We start from the raw sequence: 14,436 nt of genomic DNA, 5'->3' as shown, positions 1-14,436 counted from the left end.
ACAAGGCAGCAAATGAGACGAGCTGTCGCTCAGCCTCTCTGGCCTTTTGAAGAGAGGCCATGGGAGGAAAAGGTGCTGCAAATAGGCTGTGAAGTTTACATACACTGCCCACTGTTAAACAGATTACCTCTAATGAAGTGTCTAATGCTCAGCCTGTATCAGCCTAATCCTAGGTGGCAGTTTGTCCCTCAGCTGCCAAGAAACACCACCCTCTGGCCTTATATCACCAATGTCTTCACAGTGCACTGGGAGGTGCGTGGCTTTAATAAACCAAGACAGTGTGTGATCTGACATGCAAATGTAGGTCATTGCATATGTAAATGTGTGATTACAGACTTGCATGCCAGAACACATTAGTGAGACTTTCCTCTCAGCATGCGGTTGTCAGAGTTCCTCAAAAGCTGATGCTAACATTTGTCAAGTTATCACATACGCCAATAAGACAAAAAATTTGCTGTAGATTACATCTCCTTAATGAATGTAAAATACCCAAATTCTGAAATAACAAAAACAATATATACTTATTTTTAACATTGGTCACTCTGTATTTTCAAATACTATGTAATATAATTGATGGGTGGCAGTGGCTTCTCATGTACGGTGCCCTCCATAATGTTTGGGACAAAAACCCATCATTTGTTTATTTGCCTCTGTACTCCACAATTTGAGATTTGCAATAGAAAGAAATCACATGTGGTTAAAGTGCACATTGTCAGATTTTAATAAAGGCCATTTTTATACATTTTGGTTTCACCATGTAGAAATTACAGCAGTGTTTATACATAATTCCCCCCATCTCAGGGCACCATAATGTTTGGGACACAGCAATATCATGTAAATGAAAGTAGTCATGTTTAGTATTTTGTTGCATATCCTTTGCATGCAATGACTGCTTGAAGTCTGTGATTCATGGACATCACCAGTTGCCAGGTGTCTTCTCTGGTGATGCTCTGCCAGGCCTGTATTGCAGCCATCTTATGCTTATGCTTGTTTTGGGGGCTAGTCCCCTTCAGTTTTCTCTTCAGCATATAAAAGGCATGCTCAATTGGGTTCAGATCGGGTGATTGACTTGGCCAGTCAAGAATTGACCATTTTTTAGCTTTGAAAATCTCTTTTGTTGCTTTAGCAGTATGTTTGGGACCATTGTCTTGTAGTAGAATTAACTGCCGGCCAATGAGGTTTGAAACATTTGTTTGAACTTGAGCAGATAGGATATGTCTATACACTTCAGAATTCATTATGCTACTACCTCAGGCAGTTGTATCATCAAAGTGAGCCAGTACGTTCAGCAGCCATACATGCCCAGGCCATAACACCCCCACCACTGTGTTTCACAGATGAGCTGGTATGCTTTGGATCTTGAGCAGTTCCTTCTCTCCTCCATATTTTACTCTTGCCATCACTCTAATATAAGTTAATCTTCGTTTCATCTGTCCGCAAGACCTTTTTCCAGAACTGTGGTTGCTCTTTTTAGTACTTCTTGGCAAACTGCAACCTGGCCATCCTATTTTTGCAGCTAACCAGTGGTTTGCATCTTGCAGTGTAGCCTCTGTATTTCTGTTCATGAAGTCTTCTGCGGACAGTGGTCATTGACATATCAGCACCTGACTCCTGAAGAGTGTTTCTAATCTGTTGGACAGAGAATTCTTCTGTCATCAGCTGTGGAGGTCTTCCTTGGCCTGCCAGTCCCTATACGATTAGTAAGCTCACCAGTGCTCTCTTTCTTTTTAATGATGTTCCAAACTGTTGATTTTTGGTATGCCTAAGGTTTGGCTGATGTCTCTAACAGTTTTATTCTTGATTCTTGGTCTCATAATGGCTTATTTGACTTTCATTGACACAACTTTGGTCCTCATGTTGATAAACGGCAATAAAGGTTTCCAAAGGTGATGGAAAGACTGGAGGAAAGACTCGGTGCTGAGAGCTCTCTTATACCTGCATTAAGGAGGCATTTAAACACAACTGAGCAATTACAAACACCTGTGAAGCCATGTGTCCCAAACATTATGATGCCCTGAAATGGGGGGACCATGTATAAACACAGCTATAATTTCTACATGGTAAAACCAAAATGTATAAAAATACCCTTTAATAAAATCTGACAATATGCACTTTAACCACATGTGATTTTTTTTCTATTGCAAGTCTCAAATTGTGGAGCACAGAGGCAAATAAATAAATGATGGGTCTTTGTCCCAAACATTATGGAGTGCACTGTAGTTTTTAAATGTTGACTTTTCCTCTTTGTTGTCCTATTTGCTTTGTTTTTACTGATGGGAGCTGCTAATCGTTTTCAAATTGCATTGCTTATATAAAAAAAATAGATACACATGAACGTCGCTTTCTATTTCCAGAAATCTAATTTAAATCGGAGTGTTGATTCTTTTGAATCTGTCATCATGACCATTTTGCTTTGTAAAACAAATTCCAAATGGACAAGTAATCTGTTTACACATTTGCCACATTGTCTCTGAATGAATTCCTTTAATCAGGACGAGGGAAGTTATGTGGTTGCCAAAGCAATCATTTTGGAGCTTGCTTTTTGAAATGTTACTTTTACTTTAAAAATGTACAATATTAAACTTTTCACTTTTCACTTATTAATCTAACGATAGTCTGGGTCTTATTAATCTAACGAGGGTCTGGGTCTGGTTGCATATTCTGTACATGCATAAATATCTTGAGTGCTACTGCGTTTAAAAAGCCTAGAACCTGACAGAAATTAATCAACATCACTCACGCCAATTTGGAGTTATTTTTACTGCGCTGTGGTGCTGAATGATAGAATACAAGGTTGATTTTATATCCACCACCCACCAACTTAAGTGTAACTGGTCATAAATGGCTAGTTGGAAGTGAACCATCCCTACAAACCCTGGGATCAAGTTGCTGTTTTTTTAAATTTTTTATCTAAAGTGGGAGATGGAAGTGGAAGATTATTATTTGCCTTAAAGAAAACACAAAATATGGGGAATGTTTCAACTATTCTCTGGTGTTCCAATGATTTGTGGTAACTGATAGTTTACAATGCTCCCATATCGTATAAAATAGTACGTATTAAATAAATAACATTGTTCAAAATGCATGTTTACTACATGATTGAATTCGTTGGTTGAATTTGTTTTGCGGTATAGCGTTTGTACCTACTTACAAAATTTGTGTGATTTTATTTTTAGTGAATGCAGGGAACACAGTGGTGTTAAATGCAAGAGTTCTGCATCTGTCAAAAAACATTAATCTTTACAGAATTTCCTTTTTTAAGGCATATGCTGTCTGTCATGTGGGATTTAAAACTCATCCCAGACTGATCAATTGTATTTCCATTTGTTTTCAGACTAGGTCCATGTTTTATATATTAAAAGAGAACTGTATCTAGCTCCTCGTGTGTATGTTGTGTTGATGCATCAACATAACATACCTGAAACTACTCACATGATTAAGAAGCACTTTTTTTTTTAAACTGGATTTGAAAATTTTGTAAACATGAATTGTGGGAATAAGGAGCAAATCTGTCAGCATCTGAAGTGAGCAATGCTCATGTTGATTACTGGAATCCTTTGGTAGAACCTATCTTTAAATTTTGATATTTAAAGTATCTCTTCTCACCTATTGGTGGAATTATTGTACATTTGTGCATTAACTTTTACATTTGGTATTAAATCGTTTGATACAGTGGTCGAATGTTTATTTAACATTTTTCTTAGCAGTTACTTGTATAGATTCAGAGAATGTCTGGGTTGAAGAATGCAAGGGCAAGTTTGGGGGAAGGGATAGGCAGGCACTGGCCCAATATTCAAGTAGGCTGGAAACGATTGGATCCAAAACTTGCACGGAATGAAAAACAAGATGAGATTGGCATTGACTGAGGAAGGAAGGAACGTAGACAGATTTAAGGGAGGTTCAAATAGAAAATTATGAAGAATTCAAATGGCAAATAGAAAATTGTGAAGAATGTAATCTAATATACTATAATTAGATGAATAATCAAATTGTTTTGGAATAAAACTTAATAACCAAGAATATTTGCTAATTAAATTACTATTTTGATATTAAATGAAAATTAGCAACAAATCAACAAAACAACTGGAGCATAAAGACGCAGTGGTGGAACCCCAGACGTTGCTGTCAGTTATTTAATACTCACCCACTCAACTTGTAAATTATTTTCACTGAAGTATCACAAATGGTATTTTATTTTTTTTTAAACTGTGTAGATACAAGGAACTGAAGATGCTGGCTTACAAAGAAAGACAAAGTGGTGGAGTAACTCAGCAGATCAGGCAGCATCTCTGGGAAGCATGAATAGGTGACGTTTTGGTTTGGGATCCTTCTTCTGACTTGACCCAAAACATCACTTATCCATGTTCTCCAAAGATGCTGCTTGTCCAGCATTTTGTAATTTTTGTAAACCAGCATCTTCAGTTCCTTGTATCTACACAGTTTAGAATTTTTATTCCAATCATTATTTTGTGCACTCAAATCTTTCAAATTCATTTTTAAAAATTGGTTTCCATTCCGCAGTTTTTTCTCTGAGTTTGGCTGCTCGACCGGCTTCATGATAACGTTATCATTGCATTTCAGACAACGCCTTGAACTGATACCAGGCAACACAAGTCCAATTACAATAAAAACCTTGAGAGAAATCCACAGAGTTGAATACGATTTTAATCTTTATATTAATGCAAAGGTTCTGCGTGCTGCAGTGTTTAACTTCATGTACTTCTCATGTTCATAGAAACCTCTGTGTCCTGATTTGGGCCTCAATACACTGGGAAATTTCCAAATAGTGAAAAAGATTGGCCGCGGACAATTTAGTGAAGTCTATCGAGCATCCTGCCTACTAGATGGGATGCCTGTAGCTCTGAAGAAAGTGCAGGTATGTACACTTGGATGATCATAATTGGCCGTGAACCACAACAGTCAAACGTTGTAGGTACATAAATCAGAATCTACTTGATGTCTGACCTAACAATATAGTATATCTAGGTACAAGGAGGGAATATTGGAAAAAATAATGCATCTATGTTTAAGTAAAATAATGATAACTAATTCTCCCAGAAGCAATTGAAAAACCTTCCTAGGAGCATTGTAAGAAAGGTGGATGAGCTTAGAGCCTGGATTGACATCTGGAAGTATGATGTTGTGGCGATCAGTGAAACATGGTTGCAGGAGGGTTGCGATTGGCAATTAAATGTTCCAGGATTTCATTGTTTCAGATGTGATAGAATCGGAGGGGCAAGAGGTGGGGGTGTTGCATTGCTTGTCAGGGAGGATATCACAGCAGTGCTTTGGCAGGACAGACTAGAAGGCTCGATTAGGGAGGCTGTTTGGGTGGAACTCAGAAATGAGAAAGGTTTAGCAACACTTATAGGGGTGTATTATAGACCGCCAAATAGGGAACGAGAATTGGAAGAGCAAATATGTAAGGAGATAGCAGATATTAGTAGTAAGCACAGAGTAGTGATTGTGGGTGATTTCAATTTTCCGTATATAGACTGGGAATCACATTCTGTTAAAGGGCTGGATGGTTTGGAGTTTGTAAAATGTGTGCAGGATAGTTTTTTGCAGCAATAAGTAGAGGTACCTACCAGTGTTGGACCTCCTGTTAGGAAATGAGACGGGTCAGGTGACGGAGGTATGTGTTGAGGAGCACTTTGGGTCTAGTGATCACAATGCCATTAGTTTCAATATAATTATGGAGAAGGTCAAATCTGGACCAAGGGTTGAGATTTTGGATTGGAGAAAGGCTAATTTTGAGGAGATGAGAAAGGATTTAAAAGGAGTGAAATGGAACTTTTTGTTTTATGAAAAGGATATAATAGAGAAATGGAGGATATTTAAAGGTGAAATTTTGAGAGTACAGAGTCTTTATGTCCCTGTTCGGTGGAAAGGAAAGAATAATAATTTGAAAGAGCCGTGGTTTTCCAGGGAAATTGGACACGGTTCGGAAAAAGAGGGAGATATACAATAAATATAAGCGGCAGGGAGTAAATGAGGTTCTTGAGGAATATAAAGAATGTAAAAGGAATCTTAAGAAGGAAATTAGAAAAGCGAAAAAAAGATATGAGGCTGCTTTGGCAAGTAATGTAAAAGTAAACCCCAAGGGGTTCTACAGATATGTCAATAGCAAAAGGATAGCGAGGGATAAAATTGGTCCATTAGAGAGTCAGAGTGGACAGCTATGTGCTGAGCCGGAAGAAATGGGGGAGATATTAAACAATTTCTTTTCTTCGGTATTCACCGAGGAGAAGGATATTGAATTATGTGAGGTAAGCGAAACAAGTAGAGTAGTGATGGAAATTATGAGGATTAAAGAAGAGGAGCCTCCCTAATCGAGCCTTCTAGTCTGTCCTGCCAAAGCACTGCTGTGATATCCTCCCTGACAAGCAATATAAAAGTGGATAAGTCTCCAGGTCCTGATAGGATATTCCCTAGGACATTGAGGGAAGTTAGTGCAGAAATAGCAGGGGCTATGACGGAAATATTTCAAACGTCATTAGAAACGGGGATGGTGCCGGAAGATTGGCGCATTGCACATGTTGTGCCTTTGTTTAAAAAAAGGTTCTAAAAGTAAACCTAGCAATTATAGACCTGTTAGTTTGACGTCTGTGGTGGGAAAATTAATGGAAAAGATACTTAGGGACAATATATATAATTATTTGGATAAACAAGGCCTGATTAGAAACAGTCAACATGGATTTGTGCCTGGAAGGTCATGTTTGACTAATCTTCTTGAATTTTTTGAAGAGGTTACCAGGGAAATTGATAAGGGCAAGGCTGTGGATGTTGTCTATATGGACTTCAGTAAGGCATTTGACAAGGTTCCACATGGAAGGTTGATTAAGAAGGTTAAATCGTTGGGTATTAATAGTGAGGTTGCAAGATGGATTCAACAATGGCTGAATGGGAGATACCAGAGGGTAATGGTTGACAATTGTATGTCTGGTTGGAGGCCAGTGTCTAGTGGAGTACCCCAAGGATCTGTGTTAGGTCCACTGTTGTTTGTCATTTACATTAATGATCTGGATGATGGTGTGGCAAATTGGATTAGTAAATATGCAGATGATACTAAGATAGGTGGTGTAGTTAATAATGAAGTAGAGTTTCAAAGTCTACAGAGAGACTTGGGCCTTTTGGAAGGGTGGGCTGAAAGATGGCAGATGGAGTTTAATGCTGATAAGTGTGAGGTGCTGCATTTTGGTAGGACAAATCAAAATAGGACGTACAGGGTAAATGGTAGGGAATTGAGGAATGCAGTGGAACAGAGGGATCTGGGAATAACTGTGCATTGTTCCCTGAAGGTGGAATCTCATGTGGATAGGGTGGTGAAGAAGGCGTTTGGTATGCTTGCCTTTATAAATCAGAGCATCGAGTATAGAAGTTGGGATGTAATGTTAAAATTGTACAGGGCATTGGTGAGGCCGAATCTGGAGTATGGTGTGCAGTTCTGGTCGCCAAATTATAGGAAGTATGTCGACAAAATGGAGAGGGTACAGAGGAGATTTACTAGAATGTTGCCTGGGTTTCAGCGCTTAAGCTACAGAGAGAGGTTGAGCAGGTTGGGTCTTTATTCTTTGGAGCGTAGAAGGTTGAGGGGGGACTTGATAGAGGTTTTTTAAATTTTGAGAGGGACGGATAGAGTTGACGTGGGTAGGCTTTTCCCCTTGAGAGTGGGGAAGATTCCAACAAGGGGACATAGCTTCAGAATTGAGGGACAAACGTTTAGGGGTAACATGAGGGGTAACTTCTTTACTCAGAGGGTGGTGGCTGTATGGAATGGGCTTCCGGTGGAAGTGGTGGAGGCAGGCTCGATTTTATTATTTAAGAGTAAATTGGATAGGTATATGGATAAGAGGGGATTAGAGGGTTATGGTCTGAGTGCAGGTAGATGAGACTAGGTCAGGGAGAGTGGTCGGCGTGGACTGGTAGGGCCGAACGGGCCTGTTTCCGTGCTGTAGTTGTTATATGGTTATATGGTTATATGGTCTTGGGTAGTAGGTTGTTACTATTTACAAATTCTTGAAATTAATGATTCTGTTAAATCCTCTCTTTACAACTGTTGACTATTAACATGTTTTAGATAATGCACTTTGCTGTGCGTAATATGTAATTAAATTACTGCATTGATATTAAACACATCCCCAAGCCATTCATTGGGTACTTTCAATATTGATTGGTGTAAAATTATTTTTGTGTATCTTTTGGTTGGATAAATATTGCTCAGATTTTTCAGTTGTATTTGTTAGAATATTCTCCTACCACATGTGCATACTTTTGCAGCAGCGTTTTATTATTTAAAAAAATACAGCAGATAATGATGCAGAGAAAACGGAATGAACCCTGCATCATTTAGTGATTTGTAAGCATTGGACATGAAAAGGAAACCTGAAATTAATATTTTATTCCAGATATTTGAAATGATGGATGCCAAAGCTCGTCAAGATTGCATAAAAGAAATAGATCTCCTAAAGGTAAAAAAGGCATCTTCAAAACAAAATTAGAAACATGAAGAAATAATTTAAACTATCTTTGGATATTTAATGGTTTGCCAGGTGTTCACTTTTTCGTTGGTGCAACAAAAAATGCTGGAGGAAGTACTTGTTAACTCTTTATCTTCTAACTTGATACTTTAGATTGTGTAAACTGATAGTAAGAGCTTGTAGCGGTATTACCATGAACGTTGTTATACTCTATCACTGTGTTATGCAAGTGAGAACATAGACCTTCTGTAATTGTGACAACTGTGATTATGATTATGGTCTGGTCCTCCATGTTACTCAGTGCGAATTATCTTGACAGTACTGTAGTGTGCAACTTTATGAGTTTATCCGTGGCAAGTTGATGTTTCGGCTAGTTAAATTGAACTGAACCATTTGCTCCATATACTTAAACACAGTACAAGGAAGAGTTGATCATAAGGTCATAAGGGATAGGAGTAGAATTAGGCCATTCAGCCCATCAAGTCTACTCCACCTTTCAATCCTGGCTGATCTAACTCTCCCTCCTAACTCCTGCCTTCTCCCCATAACCTCTGACACCAGTACTAATCAAGAATCTATCTATCTCTGCCTTAAAAAATATCCACTGACTTGGCCTCCACAGCCTTCCGTGGCAAAGAATTTCATGGATTCACCACCCTCTGACTAAAGAAATTTCTCCTCATCTCCTGCCTAAAAGAACATCCTTTAATTCTGAGGCTATGACCTCCAGTTCGAGACTTTCCCACTAGTGGAAACATCCTGTCCACATCCACTCTATCCAAGCCTTTCAATATTCTGTTTGTTTCAATGAGGTCCCCCCTCATTCTCACTCCATCAAGTACAGGCCCAGTACTGACATATGTTAACCTACTCATTCCTGGGATCATTCTTGTAAACCTCCTCTGGACCCTCTCCAGAGTCAGCACATCCTTTCTCAGATATGGTGCTCAAAATTTCTCTCAATATTCCAAATGCGGCCTTACCATCGCCTTACCAGAGCCTCAGCATTACATTCCTGTTTTTGTATAGAAGCCCTCTTGAAATAAATGCTAGCATTGAGTTTGCTTTCTTTACTATTGATTCGACTTGCTGATTAACTTTTTGGGAATCCTGCACCAGCACTCCCAAGTCCCTTTACACCTCCGATTTCTGGATTCTCATCCCATTTAGAAAATAACATTGTCGAGAGTGCAGAAGGGATTCACCAGGATGTTGCCTGGAAAAGAGGCCTGGAGTTATAAGTTTATTCTCAGTGGAACTTGGGAGTCTAGAAGTTTATAAATTTATGAGGGATAGTTCGTCTTTTTCCTCGGATAGGGGAGCCTAAAACTAGAGGGCATAAGGTTAACGTGAGGGGGAAACCTGTAAAGGAGTTCTGAAAATATGAAGAAGGGTTTCGACCTGAAATGTCACCTATTCCTTTTCTCCAGAGATGCTGTTCGACCCACTGAGTTACTCCAGCTTTATGTGTCTATCTGAGAATTAAGTTGTTCATGGAGATGGTGATTATGCAGAGTGAGCTGCCAAGGATGTGGTAAAGGCAGATCCAATTACAACATTTAAATGGCATTTGCGCATGTACTTGGATAAGAAAAGAGTAGAAATGATGTCTGAATTAGGGGGATATTATCCAGAGGGTTGGACAGATTTGAATCATTTTCTCTGAAATACCAGAGATTGAGGGGAGACCTGAGAGAAGTATATAAAATTATGGGACGCATAGACTGGGTAACCAGTCAGAAAGTTTTTCTCACGATGGAAATATCACATACTAAAGAACATAGGTTTAAGGTGAGAGGGGCAAAGTCAAAGGAGATATGCAGGGCAAGTTTTTTTACACAGAAGATGGTGAGTACCTGGAACACACAGGTGGTTGAGGCAGATATGATAGTGGTGTTTTTGTGATTCTTAGGTAGACACATGGGTATGCAGGGAATGGAAGGATATGAATATGGAACATATGCAGGCAGTTAAGAGTTGGTCTTGGCACCATGTTCGGCGCCATGGAGGGCCAAAGGGCCTGTTCCTGAGCTGTGTTCTGGAGGGAAACAGGTCAAACGTAGGCAGATGGAATTATCATAGATAAATATCATGTCAGCAGGGACATGGTGGACTGGGCTGTGGGGTGGAAGGGATGCTTCTGGTACTGTAAAACTGTAAAATTCAGTTCTATATGGTTTTGACTTACACGTGATAAATTCTTTTAAGCAGTATTAGTTGGTTCAATGTTTGCATTCCCAAACATTTACTGAACATGACAGTTGCTATTGGTAAAAGTTATGGACCAATGATATAATAAAAACATCACCATACCTCTGTAGAAAAGAATTCTTTGTATCTGCACAAAAACCCAAGAGGAGGCAGTCTGGCCCCTCAAAGCCAACCTTGCAATTCAATATGATCATGGCTGATTACTGAAAATCTTCAACACTTTCTCTTTTTTAATTTTATTTCAGATTTTCAGCATCTGCTGTATCTTTCTTTTCAGGGACCAATTGGATACTTCCCCAGAAGTGAGGGGCAACTTTTATCACACAGAGGGTGATGGGTATATGGAACAAGACAGGTACATGGATAGGACAGGTTTGGAGGGATATGGACCAAACGTGGGCAGGTGGGCCTAGTGCAGCTAGGTCATGTTGGTGGGTGTGGGCGTTGGGCCGAAGGGCCCGTTTCCACACTGTATCACACTATGACTAAGCTGCCGCAGGAAGTAGTTGAGGCCGGTACAATCACAGTGTCCAAAAGGCATTTGCACATGTACATGATAAGAAAGATTTAGAGGGATAAGGGGCAAACACGGGGCCAATTAACATGGGCGCCTTGTTGGGCATGGACGAGTTGGGCTGAATTGCCTGTTTCTGTGCTGCACGCCTCTATGTCACTGACTTTGCAGAAATCAATTTCTATGCACCTCTGTTTTAAATGATCTGCCCCTGATGTTGCAACAATCTCTTCTCATTCCAATCTCTCCCACTGTATAATTGTGAATGGCTGAAGTGAATTATCATGTTATTTTTAAGATTGACTAATTTATTAGATTAATCTAGAAAGATTAAAATGACCGTGTATTTTCATTTTATCTCTAGGAATTGATTAAAAAATCTGCAAAATTCTCAATGAATATTTGATTAAATGGTTTTATGCTTATGTATTTTACAGCAATTAAACCATCCAAATGTAATAAAATATCTTGCTTCATTCATTGAAGATAATGAGCTGAATATTGTACTAGAACTGGCAGATGCTGGAGACCTTTCGAGAATGATTAAGGTAAGCATTTGCAACTTCAAACAATCTTTTAGCCTTCTAATGTAATCATTGTTTGATATCCAGTCTTGTTTATGTAAGTCATTTATGGAATAAGCGATGGTGTAAACTATCGATGACAATATATTGAAGCAAAACAAATTATGTTGATCTGCTTTAATATTGAAGTAGACCTCACTTTTTTCTGGTTTTCACAATTAAAAATATAGCTTTTATTGCCAGCTTGGAAACACCATTCATCTCTAGTCCCATCCTTGGGAGTTGAGCAAGATTTTTGTTTGCTTGCCCAGAGTGAAATGCGTTTATGATAGCAATTCCTGTTGTGGCTTGCATTGATATAGCATCTGATTTGCACATAATACATTTTTTGTAAAACTTTGAAAACTGGTGATGGCCTAGATTTTGCTTATTGACGATTTTGATCACTGCGGAACAATAAACGTTTCCTGTCATTAATCTGGGAAGGCCATAAGACATAGGAGCAGAATTAGGCCATTGAGTCTGCTTGGCCATTCAATCATGGCCGATCTATTATTCCCTCTCAGCGCTATTTTCCTGCCTTCTCCCCATAACCTTTGACGCCCTTACTAATCAAGAATCTGGGAAGTTCGCAAGAGCTCCAAGATTTCCATCCATGTTTAGTTTAAAGTGGAAATTCCAAAGTTGCTGTCAACAATTCATTGTCCCTCCAGGCTGTATTGTTTGTAACTTTCAATGCTACATTCAAAGTTAATTTATTTCTACAGATTTGAATTTAAGTTGTTTATGAATGAGACCTACTGCAAAATGCTCTGAAAATATTTTGCTTTGTTGTATACACTCCCAAAGAGTGTTTTATGGCCTAATTATTACTCAGCGAAATATCTGGTTCTGGGGTAGATTTATTTCTTCTAACATCCTTGAATTAATATGTCATAACATAAGGGTTTTTTAAAAAGGCATGTTTAATGGAATGTGTATTCAATACATTACATTAATCAGCCATGATTGGATGGCAGAGTAGACTTGATGGGCTGAATGGCCTAATTCTGCTCCTACAACTTATGATCTTATTGTATTCATCTGTGTTTTGTTCGCTCCCTTCATGTTTGAACAGTTGGTTTGAAAAATGATTGCTAACTCCAGAAACGTTTTGATGTGATTCATTGCTCAGCCAAAGTATGTTGAGAGGAGCCAGGGATTCCTATGAAATGATCATTGACAGAAAATTCTTGTCACAGAAATTGGGAAATAGTTGAGAATTTTTTTTCCCTTTGAAGGCCAGAACTAGCTGATTACCAATTTTGGGCCACTGAAATATTGCACACTTCTCAATAGTAGCTATCACAATAGTTTGACATGCCTGCTAAAGCACATGTGCTTTAACTTGTTGCTTCTGTAATAAATAGTATTTGTCACTTGTCATTTTAATGGACTGGAAGATATGAGACAATCTAAGAGCTGTAAAACTGTCAACAATGCTCCATTAATACAATAAAAACGATTAAAAGCCAGCAAAGTCTGAGTAAAAATGCTTTGAAAATACTCTGGAGAAGTAAATACACCGTACATATCTGCAGTCTTTTGCTCAGAATAGGGGAATCAAGAACTAGGGGACATAGGTTTAAGGTGAGAGGGGAAAGATTTAATAGGAATCTGAGGGGGCAACTTTTTCACTCACAATGGAACGAGTAGTCAGAGGAGGCAGTTGAGCAAGGTATTAATATCCACATTTAAAAGACATTTGAACAGGGTCGAGAATAGGAAAGGTTTTGAGGGATATGGGTCCCAAACACGGGCAAATGTGATTCACTTCGATTGGGCATCTTGGTCTAAAGGGCCTGTTTCCATGCTATATGACTCTGTAATGCTATATGACTCTGTAATGCTATAATTCCATCTTCTGAAAAAGAACTTAATTATAAGGAAGGTAGACACAAAATGCTGGAGTAACTCAGTGGGTCAGACAACATCCCTGGAGAGAAGGAATGGGTGAGGTTTCGGGTCTAGACCCTTCTTCAGACTGACGTCAGGGGAGTGGCGGGACAAAGATAGGATGTAGTCGGAGACAGGAATTATAAAGAAACTCAAAACTATTAGCATGTGAAAGAAATGTAATTTCCACTTAATTCTCTTTTTGAAGATACTCTAAATTGGACACCAAACAGTACAGTTCTCCTCCAGGATATTTGTGATCTGTGTGAATAGGGCGTAGTGTACTTCCTTAACCATCAAATTCAAGTATTATTTGTAAGCAGCTGCATTTGAACTGAGCCTTACAAAGTCTATGACTGCAGTCAATGACCAACTTGTCATTGCCGAAAAGTCTGCAGCATCTCTGGAGAAAAAAGATGGGTGACGTTTTGGGTCGGAACCTTTCTTCAGACTGTGAAAGAGTTACAATTTGCAGAAACCAATTAACCTACAAACCTATACATCTTTGGAGTGCGAGTGGAAACCGTTTCACCCAGAGACATGCGGTCACAGGGAAAACATGCAATTTCCATACAGACAGCACCCATAGTCAGAATCGTACCCAAGGTACCTTACTGAGAGAGGTGCCTTACAGGTCTCTGGCGCAGAGAAAGGTGCCACCCATATGACAAGATGAACCCAAAAAATATGCTGTTGAAAGGATAAGTTTACACTCTTGGATGTAGTTTCAAATGACCATACAAGGAACTGCAGATGCTGGAATCCTGGAAGA

The 14,436-nt window shown here is 39.0% G+C and overlaps 1 protein-coding gene across 2 annotated transcripts in view; it reads left to right on the top strand.

Moving 5' to 3' along the window:
* LOC144591208 (serine/threonine-protein kinase Nek7-like) overlaps nucleotides 1-14,436 on the top strand; it is a 53,636-nt gene that overhangs the window by 18,180 nt on the left and 21,020 nt on the right. For both annotated transcript variants that reach the window (XM_078395497.1, XM_078395496.1), the window contains 3 exons: nucleotides 4,736-4,876; nucleotides 8,409-8,471; nucleotides 11,643-11,753. In XM_078395497.1, coding sequence (XP_078251623.1) covers nucleotides 4,736-4,876; nucleotides 8,409-8,471; nucleotides 11,643-11,753 — 315 coding nt within the window. The remainder of the gene's footprint in view (nucleotides 1-4,735; nucleotides 4,877-8,408; nucleotides 8,472-11,642; nucleotides 11,754-14,436) is intronic.

This window comes from Rhinoraja longicauda, unplaced genomic scaffold, assembly GCF_053455715.1.
Source record: "Rhinoraja longicauda isolate Sanriku21f unplaced genomic scaffold, sRhiLon1.1 Scf000691, whole genome shotgun sequence".
In the NCBI taxonomy this organism is placed as follows: domain Eukaryota; kingdom Metazoa; phylum Chordata; class Chondrichthyes; order Rajiformes; family Arhynchobatidae; genus Rhinoraja; species Rhinoraja longicauda.
This window is presented reverse-complemented; position numbering and strand designations above follow the sequence as displayed.